Source organism: Lactuca virosa, chromosome 4 (assembly GCF_052849685.1).
Source record: "Lactuca virosa cultivar CGN04683 chromosome 4, Lactuca_virosa_CGN04683_v6, whole genome shotgun sequence".
Taxonomy (NCBI): Eukaryota; Viridiplantae; Streptophyta; class Magnoliopsida; order Asterales; family Asteraceae; genus Lactuca; species Lactuca virosa.
The window spans coordinates 259,133,989-259,159,978 of NC_136429.1; the positions used below are offsets into that span (position 1 = coordinate 259,133,989).

A 25,990-nucleotide genomic window follows, 5' to 3' on the forward strand; every position below is an offset into this window, starting at 1 on the left:
TTTCGGCCCTCCTACTTGTATTGCTCATTTCTGTCATTCTAGGTCCCTATATTTTCTGTGTTTGTCACTTTTTAATTTTTATTTTCCTTCCATCGTTGGTTTTTGTTAAAGATTTTTTTTATTTTATTTTTTAATCACTTTCCTGCTTCATGTCAAATGTTTATGGTTTCCGCGTGTAGTCTTCTTGCTGTTTTACTTTCCACATATTCCCTTCTTTTTCTTTTCTCTCTCTTCCGTTCACCCTCCGCTTCTGTTTCTCTGTGTCCTTTCTTCTTTCTGTCCCAATGTAATTTTCTTCCGTTCTTCTTCCTTTGTTTCTTCTGTTGTTGTATTTTTGTTTGGTTTGTTCCTTCTGTGTCGTCCGTCTATTTTGTCATGGCTGTTCCGGCCAAGCAGAGAGCCGAATACGGTGCTTCCTCCTCTGTTGGTGTCTCTGTTGGTGGCCGTCGCAGGTCTCGACGTTTTGAATCCTTTTCTGTTCTTCCCCAGTATGTTGACTGCGATGACTGTAGTTGCGTTTTTCAGTTCTGCGGTGCATTTTTCTGGTATGTTGAGAGGGTCCTTAAGCTATCTACGCCTGGTCATCCGAGGTATAATCAATGTTGTAGGGGTGGGGGTGTCGTCCTTCCTTACCCTTCTAGGTTACCCCCTGAATTTGTTGCCCTGTATCAAAATGCAAGTTTTTTGAAGGACATTAGGGCTTATAATAGCATGTTTTCCATGACTTCTTTTAGGGAAAATGTAGATGAGGATGTGAATGATAACTGTGGTCCTTATGTTTTTAAAATATCGGGTCAGATTGGTCACAAGATAGGGTCTATCTCTCCGGATCCTACAAAGGGTCCCAGGTTTCTGCAGCTTTATCTCTTTGTTACTGAGAACGAACTAGAGAATAGATTCAGGGCATTTGATGGTCCTAGAAAGAGGAATTTGGATTGTAATATTGTTAAGTTTCTGGTAAACGTTTTGGGGGCTAATAATGAATATGTGCGGACCTTTAAGACTGCAAAAAATATGGCTGAAGAAACAAATTATAGTCCTATGCAGTGCGACTGTTTAACAATGTTCATGATCGTAGGTATGATTTGTCGTCGCCTGGATCTTTGGGTTGTATAGTAACCGGTGATGACACAACGTGTACGACGTATGAAATTGTTATCTATTCTCATTCCTAGAAAGAGGAATTTGGATTGTAATATTGTTAAGTTTCTGGTAAACGTTTTGGGGGCTAACAATGAATATGTGCGGACCTTCAAGACTGCAAAAAATATGGCTTAAGAAACAAATTATAGTCCTATGCAGTGCGACTGTTTAACAATGTTCATGACCGTAGGTATGATTTGTCGTCGCCTGGATCTTTGGGTTGTATAGTAACCGGTGATGACACAACGTGTACGACGTATGAAATTGTTATCTATTCTCATTCCTAGAAAGAGGAATTTGGATTGTAATATTGTTAAGTTTCTGGTAAACGTTTTGGGGGCTAACAATGAATATGTGCGGACCTTTAAGACTGCAAAAAATATGGCTGAAGAAACAAATTATAGTCCTATGCAGTGCGACTGTTTAACAATGTTCATGACCGTAGGTATGATTTGTCGTCGCCTGGATCTTTGGGTTGTATAGTAACCGGTGATGACACAACGTGTACGATGTATGAAATTGTTATCTATTCTCATTCCTAGAAAGAGGAATTTGGATTGTAATATTGTTAAGTTTCTGGTAAACGTTTTGGGGGCTAACAATGAATATGTGCGGACCTTCAAGACTGCAAAAAATATGGCTTAAGAAACAAATTATAGTCCTATGCAGTGCGACTGTTTAACAATGTTCATGACCGTAGGTATGATTTGTCGTCGCCTGGATCTTTGGGTTGTATAGTAACCGGTGATGACACAACGTGTACGACGTATGAAATTGTTATCTATTCTCATTCCTAGAAAGAGGAATTTGGATTGTAATATTGTTAAGTTTCTGGTAAACGTTTTAGGGGCTAACAATGAATATGTGCGGACCTTCAAGACTGCAAAAAATATGGCTTAAGAAACAAATTATAGTCCTATGCAGTGCGACTGTTTAACAATGTTCATGACCGTAGGTATGATTTGTCGTCGCCTGGATCTTTGGGTTGTATAGTAACCGGTGATGACACAACGTGTACGACGTATGAAATTGTTATCTATTCTCATTCCTAGAAAGAGGAATTTGGATTGTAATATTGTTAAGTTTCTGGTAAACGTTTTGGGGGCTAACAATGAATATGTGCGGACCTTTAAGACTGCAAAAAATATGGCTGAAGAAACAAATTATAGTCCTATGCAGTGCGACTGTTTAACAATGTTCATGATCGTAGGTATGATTTGTCGTCGCCTGGATCTTTGGGTTGTATAGTAACCGGTGATGACACAACGTGTACGACGTATGAAATTGTTATCTATTCTCATTCCTAGAAAGAGGAATTTGGATTGTAATATTGTTAAGTTTCTGGTAAACGTTTTGGGGGATAACAATGAATATGTGCGGACCTTCAAGACTGCAAAAAATATGGCTTAAGAAACAAATTATAGTCCTATGCAGTGCGACTGTTTAACAATGTTCATGACCGTAGGTATGATTTGTCGTCGCCTGGATCTTTGGGTTGTATAGTAACCGGTGATGACACAACGTGTACGACGTATGAAATTGTAATCTATTCTCATTCCTAGAAAGAGGAATTTGGATTGTAATATTGTTAAGTTTCTGCTAAACGTTTTGGGGGCTAACAATGAATATGTGCGGACCTTTAAGACTGCAAAAAATATGGCTGAAGAAACAAATTATAGTCCTATGCAGTGCGACTGTTTAACAATGTTCATGATCGTAGGTATGATTTGTCGTCGCCTGGATCTTTGGGTTGTATAGTAACCGGTGATGACACAACGTGTACGACGTATGAAATTGTTATCTATTCTCATTCCTAGAAAGAGGAATTTGGATTGTAATATTGTTAAGTTTCTGGTAAACGTTTTGGGGGATAACAATGAATATGTGCGGACCTTCAAGACTGCAAAAAATATGGCTTAAGAAACAAATTATAGTCCTATGCAGTGCGACTGTTTAACAATGTTCATGACCGTAGGTATGATTTGTCGTCGCCTGGATCTTTGGGTTGTATAGTAACCGGTGATGACACAACGTGTACGACGTATGAAATTGTTATCTATTCTCATTCCTAGAAAGAGGAATTTGGATTGTAATATTGTTAAGTTTCTGGTAAACGTTTTGGGGGCTAACAATGAATATGTGCGGACCTTTAAGACTGCAAAAAATATGGCTGAAGAAACAAATTATAGTCCTATGCAGTGCGACTGTTTAACAATGTTCATGACCGTAGGTATGATTTGTCGTCGCCTGGATCTTTGGGTTGTATAGTAACCGGTGATGACACAACGTGTACGATGTATGAAATTGTTATCTATTCTCATTCCTAGAAAGAGGAATTTGGATTGTAATATTGTTAAGTTTCTGGTAAACGTTTTGGGGGATAACAATGAATATGTGCGGACCTTCAAGACTGCAAAAAATATGGCTTAAGAAACAAATTATAGTCCTATGCAGTGCGACTGTTTAACAATGTTCATGACCGTAGGTATGATTTGTCGTCGCCTGGATCTTTGGGTTGTATAGTAACCGGTGATGACACAACGTGTACGACGTATGAAATTGTTATCTATTCTCATTCCTAGAAAGAGGAATTTGGATTGTAATATTGTTAAGTTTCTGGTAAACGTTTTAGGGGCTAACAATGAATATGTGCGGACCTTCAAGACTGCAAAAAATATGGCTTAAGAAACAAATTATAGTCCTATGCAGTGCGACTGTTTAACAATGTTCATGACCGTAGGTATGATTTGTCGTCGCCTGGATCTTTGGGTTGTATAGTAACCGGTGATGACACAACGTGTACGACGTATGAAATTGTTATCTATTCTCATTCCTAGAAAGAGGAATTTGGATTGTAATATTGTTAAGTTTCTGGTAAACGTTTTGGGGGCTAACAATGAATATGTGCGGACCTTTAAGACTGCAAAAAATATGGCTGAAGAAACAAATTATAGTCCTATGCAGTGCGACTGTTTAACAATGTTCATGACCGTAGGTATGATTTGTCGTCGCCTGGATCTTTGGGTTGTATAGTAACCGGTGATGACACAACGTGTACGATGTATGAAATTGTTATCTATTCTCATTCCTAGAAAGAGGAATTTGGATTGTAATATTGTTAAGTTTCTGGTAAACGTTTTGGGGGCTAACAATGAATATGTGCGGACCTTCAAGACTGCAAAAAATATGGCTTAAGAAACAAATTATAGTCCTATGCAGTGCGACTGTTTAACAATGTTCATGACCGTAGGTATGATTTGTCGTCGCCTGGATCTTTGGGTTGTATAGTAACCGGTGATGACACAACGTGTACGACGTATGAAATTGTTATCTATTCTCATTCCTAGAAAGAGGAATTTGGATTGTAATATTGTTAAGTTTCTGGTAAACGTTTTAGGGGCTAACAATGAATATGTGCGGACCTTCAAGACTGCAAAAAATATGGCTTAAGAAACAAATTATAGTCCTATGCAGTGCGACTGTTTAACAATGTTCATGACCGTAGGTATGATTTGTCGTCGCCTGGATCTTTGGGTTGTATAGTAACCGGTGATGACACAACGTGTACGACGTATGAAATTGTTATCTATTCTCATTCCTAGAAAGAGGAATTTGGATTGTAATATTGTTAAGTTTCTGGTAAACGTTTTGGGGGCTAACAATGAATATGTGCGGACCTTTAAGACTGCAAAAAATATGGCTGAAGAAACAAATTATAGTCCTATGCAGTGCGACTGTTTAACAATGTTCATGATCGTAGGTATGATTTGTCGTCGCCTGGATCTTTGGGTTGTATAGTAACCGGTGATGACACAACGTGTACGACGTATGAAATTGTTATCTATTCTCATTCCTAGAAAGAGGAATTTGGATTGTAATATTGTTAAGTTTCTGGTAAACGTTTTGGGGGATAACAATGAATATGTGCGGACCTTCAAGACTGCAAAAAATATGGCTTAAGAAACAAATTATAGTCCTATGCAGTGCGACTGTTTAACAATGTTCATGACCGTAGGTATGATTTGTCGTCGCCTCGATCTTTGGGTTGTATAGTAACCGGTGATGACACAACGTGTACGACGTATGAAATTGTTATCTATTCTCATTCCTAGAAAGAGGAATTTGGATTGTAATATTGTTAAGTTTCTGCTAAACGTTTTGGGGGCTAACAATGAATATGTGCGGACCTTTAAGACTGCAAAAAATATGGCTGAAGAAACAAATTATAGTCCTATGCAGTGCGACTGTTTAACAATGTTCATGACCGTAGGTATGATTTGTCGTCGCCTGGATCTTTGGGTTGTATAGTAACCGGTGATGACACAACGTGTACGATGTATGAAATTGTTATCTATTCTCATTCCTAGAAAGAGGAATTTGGATTGTAATATTGTTAAGTTTCTGGTAAACGTTTTGGGGGCTAACAATGAATATGTGCGGACCTTCAAGACTGCAAAAAATATGGCTTAAGAAACAAATTATAGTCCTATGCAGTGCGACTGTTTAACAATGTTCATGACCGTAGGTATGATTTGTCGTCGCCTGGATCTTTGGGTTGTATAGTAACCGGTGATGACACAACGTGTACGACGTATGAAATTGTTATCTATTCTCATTCCTAGAAAGAGGAATTTGGATTGTAATATTGTTAAGTTTCTGGTAAACGTTTTAGGGGCTAACAATGAATATGTGCGGACCTTCAAGACTGCAAAAAATATGGCTTAAGAAACAAATTATAGTCCTATGCAGTGCGACTGTTTAACAATGTTCATGACCGTAGGTATGATTTGTCGTCGCCTGGATCTTTGGGTTGTATAGTAACCGGTGATGACACAACGTGTACGACGTACGAAATTGTTATCTATTCTCATTCCTAGAAAGAGGAATTTGGATTGTAATATTGTTAAGTTTCTGGTAAACGTTTTGGGGGCTAACAATGAATATGTGCGGACCTTTAAGACTGCAAAAAATATGGCTGAAGAAACAAATTATAGTCCTATGCAGTGCGACTGTTTAACAATGTTCATGATCGTAGGTATGATTTGTCGTCGCCTGGATCTTTGGGTTGTATAGTAACCGGTGATGACACAACGTGTACGACGTATGAAATTGTTATCTATTCTCATTCCTAGAAAGAGGAATTTGGATTGTAATATTGTTAAGTTTCTGGTAAACGTTTTGGGGGATAACAATGAATATGTGCGGACCTTCAAGACTGCAAAAAATATGGCTTAAGAAACAAATTATAGTCCTATGCAGTGCGACTGTTTAACAATGTTCATGACCGTAGGTATGATTTGTCGTCGCCTCGATCTTTGGGTTGTATAGTAACCGGTGATGACACAACGTGTACGACGTATGAAATTGTTATCTATTCTCATTCCTAGAAAGAGGAATTTGGATTGTAATATTGTTAAGTTTCTGCTAAACGTTTTGGGGGCTAACAATGAATATGTGCGGACCTTTAAGACTGCAAAAAATATGGCTGAAGAAACAAATTATAGTCCTATGCAGTGCGACTGTTTAACAATGTTCATGACCGTAGGTATGATTTGTCGTCGCCTGGATCTTTGGGTTGTATAGTAACCGGTGATGACACAACGTGTACGATGTATGAAATTGTTATCTATTCTCATTCCTAGAAAGAGGAATTTGGATTGTAATATTGTTAAGTTTCTGGTAAACGTTTTGGGGGCTAACAATGAATATGTGCGGACCTTCAAGACTGCAAAAAATATGGCTTAAGAAACAAATTATAGTCCTATGCAGTGCGACTGTTTAACAATGTTCATGACCGTAGGTATGATTTGTCGTCGCCTGGATCTTTGGGTTGTATAGTAACCGGTGATGACACAACGTGTACGACGTATGAAATTGTTATCTATTCTCATTCCTAGAAAGAGGAATTTGGATTGTAATATTGTTAAGTTTCTGGTAAACGTTTTAGGGGCTAACAATGAATATGTGCGGACCTTCAAGACTGCAAAAAATATGGCTTAAGAAACAAATTATAGTCCTATGCAGTGCGACTGTTTAACAATGTTCATGACCGTAGGTATGATTTGTCGTCGCCTGGATCTTTGGGTTGTATAGTAACCGGTGATGACACAACGTGTACGACGTATGAAATTGTTATCTATTCTCATTCCTAGAAAGAGGAATTTGGATTGTAATATTGTTAAGTTTCTGGTAAACGTTTTGGGGGCTAACAATGAATATGTGCGGACCTTTAAGACTGCAAAAAATATGGCTGAAGAAACAAATTATAGTCCTATGCAGTGCGACTGTTTAACAATGTTCATGATCGTAGGTATGATTAGTCGTCGCCTGGATCTTTGGGTTGTATAGTAACCGGTGATGACACAACGTGTACGACGTATGAAATTGTTATCTATTCTCATTCCTAGAAAGAGGAATTTGGATTGTAATATTGTTAAGTTTCTGGTAAACGTTTTGGGGGATAACAATGAATATGTGCGGACCTTCAAGACTGCAAAAAATATGGCTTAAGAAACAAATTATAGTCCTATGCAGTGCGACTGTTTAACAATGTTCATGACCGTAGGTATGATTTGTCGTCGCCTGGATCTTTGGGTTGTATAGTAACCGGTGATGACACAACGTGTACGACGTATGAAATTGTTATCTATTCTCATTCCTAGAAAGAGGAATTTGGATTGTAATATTGTTAAGTTTCTGGTAAACGTTTTGGGGGCTAACAATGAATATGTGCGGACCTTTAAGACTGCAAAAAATATGGCTGAAGAAACAAATTATAGTCCTATGCAGTGCGACTGTTTAACAATGTTCATGACCGTAGGTATGATTTGTCGTCGCCTGGATCTTTGGGTTGTATAGTAACCGGTGATGACACAACGTGTACGATGTATGAAATTGTTATCTATTCTCATTCCTAGAAAGAGGAATTTGGATTGTAATATTGTTAAGTTTCTGGTAAACGTTTTGGGGGATAACAATGAATATGTGCGGACCTTCAAGACTGCAAAAAATATGGCTTAAGAAACAAATTATAGTCCTATGCAGTGCGACTGTTTAACAATGTTCATGACCGTAGGTATGATTTGTCGTCGCCTGGATCTTTGGGTTGTATAGTAACCGGTGATGACACAACGTGTACGACGTATGAAATTGTTATCTATTCTCATTCCTAGAAAGAGGAATTTGGATTGTAATATTGTTAAGTTTCTGGTAAACGTTTTAGGGGCTAACAATGAATATGTGCGGACCTTCAAGACTGCAAAAAATATGGCTTAAGAAACAAATTATAGTCCTATGCAGTGCGACTGTTTAACAATGTTCATGACCGTAGGTATGATTTGTCGTCGCCTGGATCTTTGGGTTGTATAGTAACCGGTGATGACACAACGTGTACGACGTATGAAATTGTTATCTATTCTCATTCCTAGAAAGAGGAATTTGGATTGTAATATTGTTAAGTTTCTGGTAAACGTTTTGGGGGCTAACAATGAATATGTGCGGACCTTTAAGACTGCAAAAAATATGGCTGAAGAAACAAATTATAGTCCTATGCAGTGCGACTGTTTAACAATGTTCATGACCGTAGGTATGATTTGTCGTCGCCTGGATCTTTGGGTTGTATAGTAACCGGTGATGACACAACGTGTACGATGTATGAAATTGTTATCTATTCTCATTCCTAGAAAGAGGAATTTGGATTGTAATATTGTTAAGTTTCTGGTAAACGTTTTGGGGGCTAACAATGAATATGTGCGGACCTTCAACACTGCAAAAAATATGGCTTAAGAAACAAATTATAGTCCTATGCAGTGCGACTGTTTAACAATGTTCATGACCGTAGGTATGATTTGTCGTCGCCTGGATCTTTGGGTTGTATAGTAACCGGTGATGACACAACGTGTACGACGTATGAAATTGTTATCTATTCTCATTCCTAGAAAGAGGAATTTGGATTGTAATATTGTTAAGTTTCTGGTAAACGTTTTAGGGGCTAACAATGAATATGTGCGGACCTTCAAGACTGCAAAAAATATGGCTTAAGAAACAAATTATAGTCCTATGCAGTGCGACTGTTTAACAATGTTCATGACCGTAGGTATGATTTGTCGTCGCCTGGATCTTTGGGTTGTATAGTAACCGGTGATGACACAACGTGTACGACGTATGAAATTGTTATCTATTCTCATTCCTAGAAAGAGGAATTTGGATTGTAATATTGTTAAGTTTCTGGTAAACGTTTTAGGGGCTAACAATGAATATGTGCGGACCTTCAAGACTGCAAAAAATATGGCTTAAGAAACAAATTATAGTCCTAGGCAGTGCGACTGTTTAACAATGTTCATGACCGTAGGTATGATTTGTCGTCGCCTGGATCTTTGGGTTGTATAGTAACCGGTGATGACACAACGTGTACGACGTATGAAATTGTTATCTATTCTCATTCCTAGAAAGAGGAATTTGGATTGTAATATTGTTAAGTTTCTGGTAAACGTTTTGGGGGCTAACAATGAATATGTGCGGACCTTTAAGACTGCAAAAAATATGGCTGAAGAAACAAATTATAGTCCTATGCAGTGCGACTGTTTAACAATGTTCATGACCGTAGGTATGATTTGTCGTCGCCTGGATCTTTGGGTTGTATAGTAACCGGTGATGACACAACGTGTACGATGTATGAAATTGTTATCTATTCTCATTCCTAGAAAGAGGAATTTGGATTGTAATATTGTTAAGTTTCTGGTAAACGTTTTGGGGGCTAACAATGAATATGTGCGGACCTTCAAGACTGCAAAAAATATGGCTTAAGAAACAAATTATAGTCCTATGCAGTGCGACTGTTTAACAATGTTCATGACCGTAGGTATGATTTGTCGTCGCCTGGATCTTTGGGTTGTATAGTAACCGGTGATGACACAACGTGTACGACGTATGAAATTGTTATCTATTCTCATTCCTAGAAAGAGGAATTTGGATTGTAATATTGTTAAGTTTCTGGTAAACGTTTTAGGGGCTAACAATGAATATGTGCGGACCTTCAAGACTGCAAAAAATATGGCTTAAGAAACAAATTATAGTCCTATGCAGTGCGACTGTTTAACAATGTTCATGACCGTAGGTATGATTTGTCGTCGCCTGGATCTTTGGGTTGTATAGTAACCGGTGATGACACAACGTGTACGACGTATGAAATTGTTATCTATTCTCATTCCTAGAAAGAGGAATTTGGATTGTAATATTGTTAAGTTTCTGGTAAACGTTTTGGGGGCTAACAATGAATATGTGCGGACCTTTAAGACTGCAAAAAATATGGCTGAAGAAACAAATTATAGTCCTATGCAGTGCGACTGTTTAACAATGTTCATGATCGTAGGTATGATTTGTCGTCGCCTGGATCTTTGGGTTGTATAGTAACCGGTGATGACACAACGTGTACGACGTATGAAATTGTTATCTATTCTCATTCCTAGAAAGAGGAATTTGGATTGTAATATTGTTAAGTTTCTGGTAAACGTTTTGGGGGATAACAATGAATATGTGCGGACCTTCAAGACTGCAAAAAATATGGCTTAAGAAACAAATTATAGTCCTATGCAGTGCGACTGTTTAACAATGTTCATGACCGTAGGTATGATTTGTCGTCGCCTGGATCTTTGGGTTGTATAGTAACCGGTGATGACACAACGTGTACGACGTATGAAATTGTTATCTATTCTCATTCCTAGAAAGAGGAATTTGGATTGTAATATTGTTAAGTTTCTGCTAAACGTTCTGGGGGCTAACAATGAATATGTGCGGACCTTTAAGACTGCAAAAAATATGGCTGAAGAAACAAATTATAGTCCTATGCAGTGCGACTGTTTAACAATGTTCATGACCGTAGGTATGATTTGTCGTCGCCTGGATCTTTGGGTTGTATAGTAACCGGTGATGACACAACGTGTACGATGTATGAAATTGTTATCTATTCTCATTCCTAGAAAGAGGAATTTGGATTGTAATATTGTTAAGTTTCTGGTAAACGTTTTGGGGGCTAACAATGAATATGTGCGGACCTTCAAGACTGCAAAAAATATGGCTTAAGAAACAAATTATAGTCCTATGCAGTGCGACTGTTTAACAATGTTCATGACCGTAGGTATGATTTGTCGTCGCCTGGATCTTTGGGTTGTATAGTAACCGGTGATGACACAACGTGTACGACGTATGAAATTGTTATCTATTCTCATTCCTAGAAAGAGGAATTTGGATTGTAATATTGTTAAGTTTCTGGTAAACGTTTTAGGGGCTAACAATGAATATGTGCGGACCTTCAAGACTGCAAAAAATATGGCTTAAGAAACAAATTATAGTCCTATGCAGTGCGACTGTTTAACAATGTTCATGACCGTAGGTATGATTTGTCGTCGCCTGGATCTTTGGGTTGTATAGTAACCGGTGATGACACAACGTGTACGACGTATGAAATTGTTATCTATTCTCATTCCTAGAAAGAGGAATTTGGATTGTAATATTGTTAAGTTTCTGGTAAACGTTTTGGGGGCTAACAATGAATATGTGCGGACCTTTAAGACTGCAAAAAATATGGCTGAAGAAACAAATTATAGTCCTATGCAGTGCGACTGTTTAACAATGTTCATGATCGTAGGTATGATTTGTCGTCGCCTGGATCTTTGGGTTGTATAGTAACCGGTGATGACACAACGTGTACGACGTATGAAATTGTTATCTATTCTCATTCCTAGAAAGAGGAATTTGGATTGTAATATTGTTAAGTTTCTGGTAAACGTTTTGGGGGATAACAATGAATATGTGCGGACCTTCAAGACTGCAAAAAATATGGCTTAAGAAACAAATTATAGTCCTATGCAGTGCGACTGTTTAACAATGTTCATGACCGTAGGTATGATTTGTCGTCGCCTGGATCTTTGGGTTGTATAGTAACCGGTGATGACACAACGTGTACGACGTATGAAATTGTTATCTATTCTCATTCCTAGAAAGAGGAATTTGGATTGTAATATTGTTAAGTTTCTGGTAAACGTTTTGGGGGCTAACAATGAATATGTGCGGACCTTTAAGACTGCAAAAAATATGGCTGAAGAAACAAATTATAGTCCTATGCAGTGCGACTGTTTAACAATGTTCATGACCGTAGGTATGATTTGTCGTCGCCTGGATCTTTGGGTTGTATAGTAACCGGTGATGACACAACGTGTACGATGTATGAAATTGTTATCTATTCTCATTCCTAGAAAGAGGAATTTGGATTGTAATATTGTTAAGTTTCTGGTAAACGTTTTGGGGGATAACAATGAATATGTGCGGACCTTCAAGACTGCAAAAAATATGGCTTAAGAAACAAATTATAGTCCTATGCAGTGCGACTGTTTAACAATGTTCATGACCGTAGGTATGATTTGTCGTCGCCTGGATCTTTGGGTTGTATAGTAACCGGTGATGACACAACGTGTACGACGTATGAAATTGTTATCTATTCTCATTCCTAGAAAGAGGAATTTGGATTGTAATATTGTTAAGTTTCTGGTAAACGTTTTAGGGGCTAACAATGAATATGTGCGGACCTTCAAGACTGCAAAAAATATGGCTTAAGAAACAAATTATAGTCCTATGCAGTGCGACTGTTTAACAATGTTCATGACCGTAGGTATGATTTGTCGTCGCCTGGATCTTTGGGTTGTATAGTAACCGGTGATGACACAACGTGTACGACGTATGAAATTGTTATCTATTCTCATTCCTAGAAAGAGGAATTTGGATTGTAATATTGTTAAGTTTCTGGTAAACGTTTTGGGGGCTAACAATGAATATGTGCGGACCTTTAAGACTGCAAAAAATATGGCTGAAGAAACAAATTATAGTCCTATGCAGTGCGACTGTTTAACAATGTTCATGATCGTAGGTATGATTTGTCGTCGCCTGGATCTTTGGGTTGTATAGTAACCAGTGATGACACAACGTGTACGACGTATGAAATTGTTATCTATTCTCATTCCTAGAAAGAGGAATTTGGATTGTAATATTGTTAAGTTTCTGGTAAACGTTTTGGGGGCTAACAATGAATATGTGCGGACCTTCAAGACTGCAAAAAATATGGCTTAAGAAACAAATTATAGTCCTATGCAGTGCGACTGTTTAACAATGTTCATGACCGTAGGTATGATTTGTCGTCGCCTGGATCTTTGGGTTGTATAGTAACCGGTGATGACACAACGTGTACGACGTATGAAATTGTTATCTATTCTCATTCCTAGAAAGAGGAATTTGGATTGTAATATTGTTAAGTTTCTGGTAAACGTTTTGGGGGCTAACAATGAATATGTGCGGACCTTTAAGACTGCAAAAAATATGGCTGAAGAAACAAATTATAGTCCTATGCAGTGCGACTGTTTAACAATGTTCATGACCGTAGGTATGATTTGTCGTCGCCTGGATCTTTGGGTTGTATAGTAACCGGTGATGACACAACGTGTACGATGTATGAAATTGTTATCTATTCTCATTCCTAGAAAGAGGAATTTGGATTGTAATATTGTTAAGTTTCTGGTAAACGTTTTGGGGGCTAACAATGAATATGTGCGGACCTTCAAGACTGCAAAAAAATATGGCTTAAGAAACAAATTATAGTCCTATGCAGTGCGACTGTTTAACAATGTTCATGACCGTAGGTATGATTTGTCGTCGCCTGGATCTTTGGGTTGTATAGTAACCGGTGATGACACAACGTGTACGACGTATGAAATTGTTATCTATTCTCATTCGGGTCGGCCTCAACGTATCAGTAAGCTGCATCTGAGCTATATGCCTTTACAATACCCACTTTTGTTTCCATATGCCGAGGAAGGTTGGTCGCCCCGTTTGAAGATGGGTAATAAGAGAGGCCTAACTGCTCAAAATCTGACTGTGAAAATGTATTATGCGTATCATATCCATGCCCGTCAACATATCTGGTCTCCTATTGTAAACGCTTCTCGCCTCTTCCAGGTTGATGCATACACATGTATAGAAGAAGGCCGGTTGGAGTACATCGTTAACCATCAAGCTAATCTTCGGTCTGATTATGTTAGCGGCCTCTATGATGCGCTTTCAAAGTGAGATAGGGAGGCAGGCGTTGTTGGCAAACGCGTCTTCTTACCTGCGTCATTTACTGGCGGTCCCCGGTTCATGTACAATCATTATCAAGATGTGCTTTCTATATGTAGGGTCTATGGCAATCCACAATACTTTATCACGTTTACATGTAACGTCAAGTGGCCAGAGATAACCCGATATATGGATACACATGGCCAAAGAGATGTCCACAGTAGAGCAGATATCATTGCCAGAGTCTTCAACATCAAAGTTCATGAGTTTATTCGTTTTCTTAAAGAGGACAACACGTTTGGTGGGGTTGAAGCATGTATGTTTTTGTTTCTTTTCTCTTTCACCTATGTTTTAAATATCATCTTATGTGTATTTGTTCTGATGTCTTGACTGTTTTACTGAACATGTTTTCCATTGTATTCAAAACTACTCAATATTGTAGACTATGAGACTGCTATGAATCTTAGATAACACATATTTTATTCACTTCAGAAAAATAATGTATGTTTACAAATATGCCCTTTTATTCATACCTAAAACCACATTTAATTGAATTTCGATTCTTTCCTAATATACCCCTGCCTTTATATCTTACTGCTTCCCTGTTTTAAGTATCATTGACTGTTTATTTGTAGTCGCTTGTCTACTCCTTTACTTTACATGTTTTTCATTAGATTAGGAAATGTTGACCCTGTTATACTATGAGACTCCTACAAAACTTACATATCGCATATTTTAGTCAATACGCCCCCGTATTGAGTATTTCTTATGCTTTCAAAATACTACGTGTTACATCAACTTACAGATTTCTACATCATTTTCCAACATGTTGACTCTTTCCAATGTGCTATCTGGGTATATCTTATTGCTTACGTGTTTTAAGTATCATTGACTGTTTATTTGTAGTCGTTTGTCTACTTCTTTAGTTTACATGTTTTTCATTACATTAGGAAATTTTGACTCTGTTATAGTATGAAACTCTTACAAAACATACATATCACATATTTTACTCAACATGTCCCTATATTGACTATTTCTTATGTTTTCAATACACTATGTAGTACAACATGAATTTACGGATATCTACATCATTTTCCAACAGCTTCACTTCTTCCAATGTGCTATCTGGGCCATGTATGATTCTGTTATTTGTTGAAAATTATTTTATTTCTGTTATATGATCAAACAAACTATATTATATTTATCATCCATCTTATCATACTAAGATGAGTATTTCGAAACTTACCTCTGTGTTTATACCTTCCTGCTTCTGTTTCAATCTTAGTAACAAATGGTTAAGGTGTTATGATATGACACTCCTACAAAGTTTACATCAGAACAAATATTTTAGTCGATTCAGATAAGTTATACATCCTTGCAAACATCCTCCTCCATTGATACCTAATAACTTTAACCAGTTCCTTTTTTTCCTTTTTTTTTCTGTAGCTGTCAGTTTTCTACCATACTATAAGCAACCTACCATGCATTCCAATTTTTCTCAAACTCTCACCTCTCAATTTCTATCGAATTTGTTATTCTCTACTTTTTTGTTTTCCTGTTTACATAAAACTTACTTATTTGTCAAGAAATATAACAAACGAAAAACTTCAATATTTGGAAAATGCTTCATCCTGTTATCCATATTTTAAGGGCGTTCCACTAGAAATCATCGCTTCATATTTCTGTTCACAAACTGTAATTATAAGTAGATTAAATTATGAAAATACTATCCATTTTTAACTGTGTTCTTTTTTGGTATTTTGTTATTATTTTCTACAAATTGAATTTTCCAACTATGCCCCTGTCAAAAAAACTTTTACTGCATACTCTGATGTGGTTCTTTCGTGGTCTACCCCTGTGTTGGTATCGTAGCGCTTCCTTATTTTATTGCTTCGTATCTCTGTTCAAAAACCGTAATTATAAGTAGATTAAATTAGGAAAATACTACCCGTTTTTAACTGTGTTCTTTCTTGGTATTTTGTTATCATTTCCTAGAAATTGAGTTTTCCAGCTATATCCCTGTCATAAAAACTTTTACTGCATACTCTCATGCGGTTCCTTCCTGGTTTACTCCTGTGCTGGTATCTTACTGCTTCCTTATTTTAAGTATCGTCGTATGTTTTTTTTCTTGTAAAGTATATTATATTTTCTATTCACGTTATCATAATAACATTATTATTTGCTAATTTACCCCTATGTTGATACTTTAGCAGTTCTGTGTGTTAATGAAATTCATACAGATTTTACATAACACATATTTTACTCAATCCAGCGAACCTGTCCATCCTTCCGAACATGCCCCTTTATTCATACGTAATAAGTTTGACCTGTTTTTTTTTCTTTTTTTTTTTTTTTTTTTTTTTTTTTGCTCTACCTCTCAGTTTCGTACCATACTATAACCGACCTAGATTAGATTCCATACTTGGCCGCAATCTATAGCCTTTGTTTTATATAACCCAACATATGTATTTTTTAATTCGTTTTTTTTATTAATTTTTTTTATCTATATTCCACTCAATCTGGTATGCTTTCAGTTCAGTATGTGTTAGAATATGAACTTCTACTTATGCTTATTCACTTGCTTAGAACAGAGGTCTTCCTTATTGTCACACTTTACTGTGGGTAAAAAGCCCAGACCGAATAAAAAATGCAGCTGATGTTGGCACGTATATTACAGCCGAGCTGCCAGATCCAATCACAGAGCCCGACTTGTACGAGATGATAACAACCTGCATGATCCACGGCCCATGTGGACCACTTAACCAAAAAGCTCCATGTATGAAAGACGGTAAATGTAGTAAACATTACCCTAAGCCCTTTCTTCAAACGTATCCCATGTGCACACCATACCACCCAATATGGACAAGTTATAGACAATGGATATGTTGTGCCCTACAACAAAAGGCTTTGCTCACGATTCCGTGCACATATCAACGTTGAGTACTGCGGCTGGAACATGATGATTAAATATCTATTTAAATACATTTCCAAGGGAGCTGACCGTGTAAGATACCCTATCCAAAAGGCAGAATCACCCAACGAATCATCTACTGCGATGCCTACTGCTGCTCATAACGCCTCCCAAAGTGAAGAGATTCGTCCTATAAATGAGGTCCAAAACTTTTTGGACGGGCGCTACATATGCCCACACGAGGCAGCGTGGCGTATTTTAGACTTCCATATATACCATCGCCATCCACCTGTTCAGATTCTAACTGTACATGAAGAAAACATGCAGCAGCTACTGTTCAAGGGAGACATCACAATACCCGAAGTACTATCAAATCCCTACAACAGCATGACCACCCTTCTTGGGTGGTTTCATAGCAATGCAAAAGACCCAAAAGGCCATGATCTGACATACCTAGAATATCCAAAATCTTACAAATGGGAAAAGTCATCGAAATCGTGGAGCGGAAGAGTTGATGAGTCATCAAAAATGGTTGGCTGACTTGTATTCGTACATCCTACCTCCGGTGAATTATTTTACGTACAGATGCTACTCTGTCACCAAAAGGGATGTATATCCTTTGAAGACTTGCGTACTATGGCTGGTACAGTTTACCCAACTTTCAGGGTCGCTTGCAATGCACTCGGATTGATTGGTGATGATATTGAATGGCTCACCTGTTTCACAGAAGCATCGATCTGGGCAAATTCACCACAGCTTCGATCACTTTTTTGCCACCTGCTGCTTTTCTGTGAAGTCAGCAACCCACGTTTGCTGTGGGAAACCGCGTGTGATAAGATGAAAGACGACAACTTACATACCCTGAAAAGACAAATGCCAGATAAGGATGTTGCTTCAGCTGCTGACATAATTGATCAACAGCTGCTTCGCGACTTGGATGACACCCTCCGTTCCGCTGTCCCATCTAAATCAATGGCAGACTTTGGTCTTCCAGTTCCGTCAGCTGATGTCATTGGTATTTTACAAAATCGGCTCATGCTCGAAGAAATGAGCTACGACAGGGAGGCTCTATTGAAACAGCACAACGAACTCCTACCAGAGCTAAACGGTGACCAACTGTCGGTCTACAACACAGTTGTTGGTTCCATAGAAAACAAAAAACAAATACTCATGTTTGTTTATGGACACGGGGGTACCGGCAAGACATTTTTATGGACGACTATTCTCTCCTATTTCAGGTCCAGAGGAAAATTTGTTTTGGCTGTCGCTGCTTCTGGAATTGCGTCACATTTGTTACCTTCTGGAACAACTGCACATTCAAGGTTCAAGATACCAATTGACTTAACATACAAAAAATCGTGCGATATAAAAAAACGAACATTCCTTGGGGATCTTATGCAGCGTACAACACTCATTATTTGGGATGAAGCGCCGATGAGTGACAGAAGGTGCATCGAATTTTTGGACCGTTCGCTTAGGGATGTCTTGGACTGTGATGACCAGTCGTTTGGAGGCATATCGGTGTTTCTTGGCGGTGACTTCCGTCAAACTCTTCCCGTCCTTCCAAAGAGTGCACGTTCGAAAATCATTGCGCTAACTTTACCAAGTTCGTACCTATGGCCATATTTCACCATTCACATTTTACATACGAACATGAGACTACATTCCTATGAGATAACGACCCACAGTTCAATGTCTGCATCAACTTTTGTCACATGGTTGCTAGCTATTGGAGACAGTCATAGGCGTACCTGACAAAGATGACCCACGAGACTCAAGTTGGGTACGAATTCCATCTTCGCTCCTAATATCACCTACCCCCGACTCTCTACAAACCTTAATACATTTTGTTTATGGAGATGGTACCCTTAACAATCCAACTGCCACACACCTTTCGGTAAGAGCAATAGTTTCTCTTATAAATGATTCAGCCGATGCCATAAATGATCACATTTTAAAAATGGTCACGACAGCTGGAAGGACATACAATAGCACACACATGATGCAGCCAAATGGGAAGCACACATCAGATATGGAAGGCTTGTATCCGATCGAATACCTAAACCAACTAAACTTTCCAGGAATACCACCACACGAGCTTACACTTAAAGTAAACTGTCCTATAATGTTGTTAAGAAACATAAATCAGAGGGAAGGTTTATGTAACGGTACCGTTCTGATTGTCTCTCAATTGTTACCAAACATTATTGAAGCAACCATTATAACTGGCACTTGCATTGGAAAACGTGCATATATATACCACACATAAAATTCATACATAAGTCATCAGATTTGCCATTCACGTTATCACGAAAACACAGTTTCCAGCCAAAGTTTGCTACGCGATGACTATCAACAAGAGTTAAGGACAATCACTGCATAGAATTGGCATCTATTTATCACAGTCTGTCTTTGCGCACAGACAGCTTTATGTAGCCTTATCCCGAGCGACATCACCAGATTCCATAAAAATACTGATAAATAGTACTGACCCAGTGGGACACAATGAAACAAAAAACGTTGTCTTTAAAGATCTACTGCAGAAAGTTACTTCAACGGAGGTCTACAGTATCACTACCAAATGTTGTTTCCATATTGTCGTACCTTTCATCAACTGTTTTGTAAAAAGCATTACTATTTTTTCCTTTTTCTTTTTTATTGTTCACCTCTGCACCAAAGTTTACATATTTATAGAATCTATTTAGAACTTTCACAACGTCCTCATCTGAATATAACAATCATTTCCACATATTTCTTCCTATCAGAGAACATAGGCAAGTCATGACCAGCATCTCAGAACTGAAGACTGATGGTATTGGAGGCCCCCTACAGGTTAGAATACTACGCAAATGGAAACATAACGTCCGACGATATGAGACTTGGTACTTAGCTGTCGACAGATTTGTAAGTTGTCACCAAAAAATAATAGAATAAAACCATCTTCCAAATTTTATACTTTGCATTTTGTTTAAATATTAAAAAGAAGTATATCAATGAATTAAATTTAAAATATATCTTATAATCCACTTCTAAAATCCATATATCCCATATATTTTTTTTCAGCTCTTTTCACTAAAAACATGTTCTTCACAGAAAACATACCTCTAAAAAAAGATCCTTCCCATTTAATATACTGTAATATGTAAATTATAAGCACTACTAGAAAAATAGGGAAATAGCTACGACACAATCTGTAGGTATAAGGCAATACCTACGGATTTGCTACGGATAATGGCCTGTAGCATAAATGTCCGTAGGAAATTTATACCTACAGATTTGCTACGGAGTAGCTACGGAATAGCTACGGCCTATTCCGTAGGTATAATACCTACAGATTAGCTACGGATACTAATTGCTACGGAATGCCTACGAATTACCGACGGAAGTCAAGTTTGACTAAAGTTGACTAGTTTCCTACGGAATAGCTACGAAAATACATAGCTACGAATTTGCTACAGATTAATGACGGAGCCCACTTTGACTAACATTGACTTTATTACCTACGGATTTTCCGTAGGTAATTATTTTTTATTTTTTAAAAAAAAACAGCAAAAAATTATAAAAAAAATCCAGTTTTTTCTATCCAAAATATTAAAAAAAAACATTACATTAAACTTATAATAATAGTGAAATTCAACCACAAAACAAGTAACCGTACAATAAAAGTAATAAACTTAGAAAAAATATCAAATACAAATACATATTACTAACATTGTTTAGTACTACATTAAACGTGTCTAATAATACACATTAAAATTGTCAACCACAAATGTCGAACTAGGTGCTTACAAACATAAAACTGAGAATTATTTGGTGGATTACTTGGTAATTTACCGGGTGAGTTGAGTCGAGTCAATAAAGGCCGACCCGTGTTCTTCAATTTGAGTTTTGAATCAAAGGCCGCCAATTGATTCTGTTTAACACACCATAATCAATGATAAAAAAAAAATACAAACATAGCAATGTACTTTCATGTATTTGTTTATTATGCCATAACTGAGAACATTTTTGAAAGTACAACGCTATAAGTAAGACAAAATGAAAGTAGGATGTTATAATAAGCATGTATATCTTGCATTTAACTAGCTCAAAAATTAAAAAAACATTTCCTTTTAATAATCATGTTGTTGAATCACTACAATAATCGACTCATTAAAAACCATAATTATAAACTAAAAAAACATAATTTTAAACTAAAAATACATTTTACTAACAAAAAACATTACATTAAAAATCACATTACAAATTGTAAATACAAGTTGCCAATAAGGTTAGGTGCAGTATCAAATAGACAATCATTAACCTATCAAATGAAAGATACATAGGTTCATCAATTAGAATACCTGGATAGATGGATAGTTCTACAAGTATTCTTTGGTATAGTTATTTGAAGCTGCAAAGAGAGGCCCAAAAAACAGAATCCTGGTTTTAACGTTGCTATCCTCACACATATTTCGTTTGCCAATATCCTAAAAAACCTGTAGAATCCATGACATGAACAATGAATGCTCTAATTTCCATCATTAATAATAAAAAGGTTTAAATCCATGACATGGACAAAATGACTTGTCTTCAGAGTGTTTGACATAATAGCTAGAGTTTAGAGAAGAATCTCTCTTTCCAAACAGATAATTTACATAGGGAACTTTTATCAAACACATGGTGTGCACTACATTATTCTGAAAATAAGGAAATTTGCGAGAGCAATAAACTTACGTTGACAAACCCTTCAAACTTGGGAAAATGACTCTTGAGGGTAATTAACTTTTGCGTTTGTACTCATTTGGTCCCTTTCTTTTTTTTTTGTATTCAATATACCATCGAACTTGTTGTTTGCGTTCACCATAACCCTTTTGACCGGCTTTTGACCTGTGATAGCCGGTCAAAGGGTTATGGTGAACACAAACAACAAGTTCGATGGTATATTACAAAAAAAAGGAAAGGGACCAAATGAGAACGAACTCAACAGTTGGTTACCCTCCTGAATCATTTTCCCTTTACTTATTTACAACAAATGACTTTATGAGATTCATTCTTGCTTCTCTTCAAAACATAACCAACGAAAGAACATTATTCATACATGTACAACTTTGTAATGCACTTGAATATTTATTAGGAGAATCTTGACTAAGCAGGCGCATTTCATGACTACATTTACATTTTCAATCAAATGATTTATCGTATCATGGATTCTAGATAAGTCTACAAACGAGTGGAATCACAAGTGCTGTGATTTTTGAGTTTACTTAGCTTTAAGATCGAATTCATGGGATAAGATACAACATCAATATGTACAATATCATGCTGCTTTTGTAAACACATCATCATAATATACCTTGAGGTAAACGTTTATGCTGATAAATATACCTCTCATACACAGTCATATCCTTTTGCAGAGAGGTGTTGACAGCTAACCACAGTAAGCATAGTATAAACCATGTTTTAACGAGGTTACCTCTTTGAAACGCTCTTTATATACGTTATAGCCAAAGAAGGTTGCAGTCTTTGATAATTTTGCAACTTTAATTTCATTTAACTTTTCAGGGAAAATGATTCAGAAGGGTAACCAACTGTTGAGTTCGTTCTCATTTGGTCCCTTTCCTTTTTTTGTACTCAATATACCATCGATCGTTGTTTGCGTTATATACGTTGTTTATAATGCGTATGAATACGTACACATACATCTCACAAACACGTATACATACCCATATACACGTACACATATACCACAACTCATTCATGTATATAAATATACATATACAAACATAATCCATCACAAGTTGGTGAAAAGTATAGACATTATAATGTTAAACTATGAAATGAGTACTTGATCCCGAAGGGGCACACGACTTTATGAACGATATTAATAGCTACAAGTTGATGAAAATAAAGATAATCATGTATAGTAGTGGTGTGAAAAAAACGAATCGAAAAAAACGACGTTTGGTGCCCGAAAAATTGAAAATAAGAAAAATCTGTAGCTAATCCGTAGCTACTTAGCTACGGATTAGCTACAAAATTCTAACGGAAAGCATACTCCGTAGCTAATCCGTAGGTAATTAGTATCCGTAGGTATTCCGTAGCTAATTAGCTACGGAATAGCTACGGATTTGCATTTTTAGCTATTCCGTAGCTATTCTGTAGCTAATTAGCTACGGAATAGCTACGGACCCGCATCCGTATCTATTCCGTAGCTATTTCGTTACTAAACTAGGGCATCCCATTCTGTAGCTGATCCGTAGCGATTCTGTAGCTAATTAGCTACGGAAATTTTCCGTAGCTATTTTCCGTAGGAAAACGCCATGTTTTCTAGTAGTGAAGTGTATATGTTTTTAACAAAAATTTAGTTATTTACAGAAAACTGCAAATCAAAGTTGTTGCAACAAAATTATTAATTATGAATTTTCAATGTTTGTAAAAAGACCTAATTTGTTATTTACAAAAAACGTATCTGTAACAAGAGTACATTTGTATTTAATATATTGTAATGTGTAAATTATAAATATATCTGATTTTAATAAAAACGCATGTAATGTCAGCTTATTACCATGATCAGTCACAACCTCCACTGATCTAATCTTATAACAATCTTTTTTTTTACAGGGGGATGCCATACAAATTCTTGGACAGCGAACGATTCAGAGCTACATTGAGTATTTTCTCAGTGTTTCAGAGTGCTACACCATATCATAGTACAGCTGCCCTCAGTTAGATAAGTATCAAAAATTTCTTCAAAATGACTTCTATATTGATGTTGGCCTCATGTCCGTCATACAACCAATTCCGGACACAATAACCATACCCCAAACCTGGTTTCGCTTTGTGTCAAAGTCACATCTCATAGAGCTTGGTGAAACCCCACCATATTATCCAGGTACTCATCACACCACCCCATCCCACTACATACCCGTTCCTTACACAGTTACATTTACTTCTATCCAGACTACATTGGCGTTCTATCGAAGATCAGCAAACTGCACCAAAGCGAGTGGGGAATCATTTGTGTTACTCATACTAACTGACGAAAGGTATACATGGTAACCAACAAACTACACTTATAATTTCTGTCATACCCATCTAATACCAAAAACAATTTCAATTTCGTTAGTGGTAGTGAACTTGCAATCAATCTATGGAAAGAATGTATAAGTAATCCACAGAAATTCAACCATGTCTCCTTACATCCACCACCCGCTACAACAGTTGTTGCAGTCACGAACTTAAAACCCTCCATATCTAATGGTACTTTTTCGTAGACAACCTTATATATATACATTCTATGACTGTCACATCATGTGTGGTGGTAGTTTTAATCTCCAAATTACTTTTCTACAGGAGCGTTATGCCATGGCTCATCACATGCTACACATATCTATGTCATCCCAGAGATACCAGAAACAACGTCTCTCATTAACCTATAAGCCATATAAATTAGGAAAAAATCATATATTACATATGGTAAACATCCCATACTAATAAGAGCATGCCATCAGATTTACGGGACCTTCAAGACTAGTGCCAGCACTATCAGGAACACCCTCGACTCTATATGACATGAAGGCCAAAAACATATCTGATCTCCTGGTAATGTGATACTAATACCAGTGGCGGATCCAGAAAAATTAGGGATTGAACTACTAGAAAAAAATTTGTTTCCAAAGGAAGTTTCCATTACAAAATCGTCACTAAACCTATGAATTTACACTAATTTTAAAATTATCAGACTTTGTGATGGATTGCTGACGGATTTGTGACGGATTTCCAACGGATTTGTGATGGATTTTCGAAAAAAAACACGAAATTTACATTTGACGGGAAAATTGGAGGGGTAGCCCTGGGATACCCCGGGCTACATAGTAGCTCCGCCCCTGACTAATACTACCTCTTTTTACAAATACGATTTGTTTCACACATCCACAAGCAATCAGTTCACATCTACAGGATAAAACATTCATTGTACGGGCTTCAATCAAAGAATTTCTCTTTCAAAACAGTTGGTACCAAACAACATGTCCAACCTGCAAGGATCCCATCTTTAGAAGGGGTGAAAAGTGGTACTGCAATGCACCCGCATTGATTGAAAAGCCAACTTACACGTAAGCATCTTTTCAATTTAACAAAAAGTCATTATTATGTAACTGCAGTCCTTACAAATATTTTCTGTCCATAGATACAAATTCACGGTCACGATCATCGATGCTACAGACACCATATCAGCAGTTATATCTGAGACATCATGTTGGAAGCTGCTAAAGTCGTCACTTGAAAAGTTTTAATCTGACAACCCGCTCATAAACAAAAACATCCTACCCTCGATCAGCACCGACCACAAAGGACAAACAAGAACAATGTCAATCCAAATGCTTAGGGCATCAACTCCTGACAATGTACGCTTCATAATAATAGACATCGAAGACTCAACAACCATGTCCGACACATCAGTCCCAACAACACCAGCTCTACCAAATGACAAGAATGCGACCAAATGACAGAACACCAGACTCATCCACACCTGTTCAACAAGTTGCACGTGCTCTCTCTTACGATCCTACAGGTAAATACACATACAACAAAATGAAATGTAAAAACAAAATACCCGAAAACATACTAACAACTTTCAGTTCATGTCTGACAGGACCTACACCAACAAAAAATGCAAAGCGGACCGCCACATAGCAAATGTCATAGACAATCACCGAAAATCCATCTTTTGCTAGGGCCAATATCTCTATCTTTTGTAATATAAACATACCATGATGAACCCCTACTACTCAAAACTATAACAAATAAACTCCCTTTGCATGAATCCTGCTCTTCTAAATTTGGCAGATGACT

At 37.1% G+C, this 25,990-nt stretch overlaps 2 protein-coding genes and 1 long non-coding RNA gene across 3 annotated transcripts in view; 2 read left to right on the forward strand and 1 right to left on the reverse strand.

The window, feature by feature from the left end:
- The first annotated feature begins 375 nt into the window (after positions 1-375).
- Positions 376-17,695, forward strand: LOC145105839 (uncharacterized). Its single transcript, XM_079042925.1, has 5 exons — positions 376-1,078; positions 13,799-14,252; positions 14,364-14,560; positions 15,306-15,388; positions 17,237-17,695. The coding sequence occupies exons 1-5, from the start codon at positions 376-378 to the stop codon at positions 17,693-17,695; spliced, it is 1,896 nt and encodes a 631-aa protein (XP_078899051.1).
- A 96-nt stretch (positions 17,696-17,791) lies between these two features.
- Positions 17,792-18,910, forward strand: LOC145105840 (uncharacterized). Its single transcript, XM_079042927.1, has one exon. It carries the CDS (start codon positions 17,792-17,794, stop codon positions 18,908-18,910), a length of 1,119 nt encoding a protein of 372 aa, XP_078899053.1.
- Positions 18,911-25,189: 6,279 nt separating this feature from the next.
- The window catches only part of LOC145108216 (uncharacterized), a 2,201-nt gene continuing 1,400 nt past the window's right edge, over positions 25,190-25,990 (reverse strand). Inside the window, exon 2 of the long non-coding RNA XR_013708117.1 lies at positions 25,190-25,703. This is a non-coding gene — a long non-coding RNA (uncharacterized LOC145108216). The remainder of the gene's footprint in view (positions 25,704-25,990) is intronic.

Excerpts from the sequence above, each read along its gene's own strand:
- LOC145105840 (XM_079042927.1), top strand. The coding sequence starts at position 17,792 with ATGGCTGGTACAGTTTACCCAACTTTCAGGGTCGCTTGCAATGCACTC.
- LOC145105839 (XM_079042925.1), top strand. The coding sequence starts at position 376 with ATGGCTGTTCCGGCCAAGCAGAGAGCCGAATACGGTGCTTCCTCCTCT. Across the intron at positions 14,253-14,363 it reads CTCTATGATGCGCTTTCAAA|GGTCTATGGCAATCCACAAT; the intron begins GTGAGATAGGGA and ends TTCTATATGTAG. Across the intron at positions 14,561-15,305 it reads GTTTGGTGGGGTTGAAGCAT|TACAACATGAATTTACGGAT; the intron begins GTATGTTTTTGT and ends TACACTATGTAG.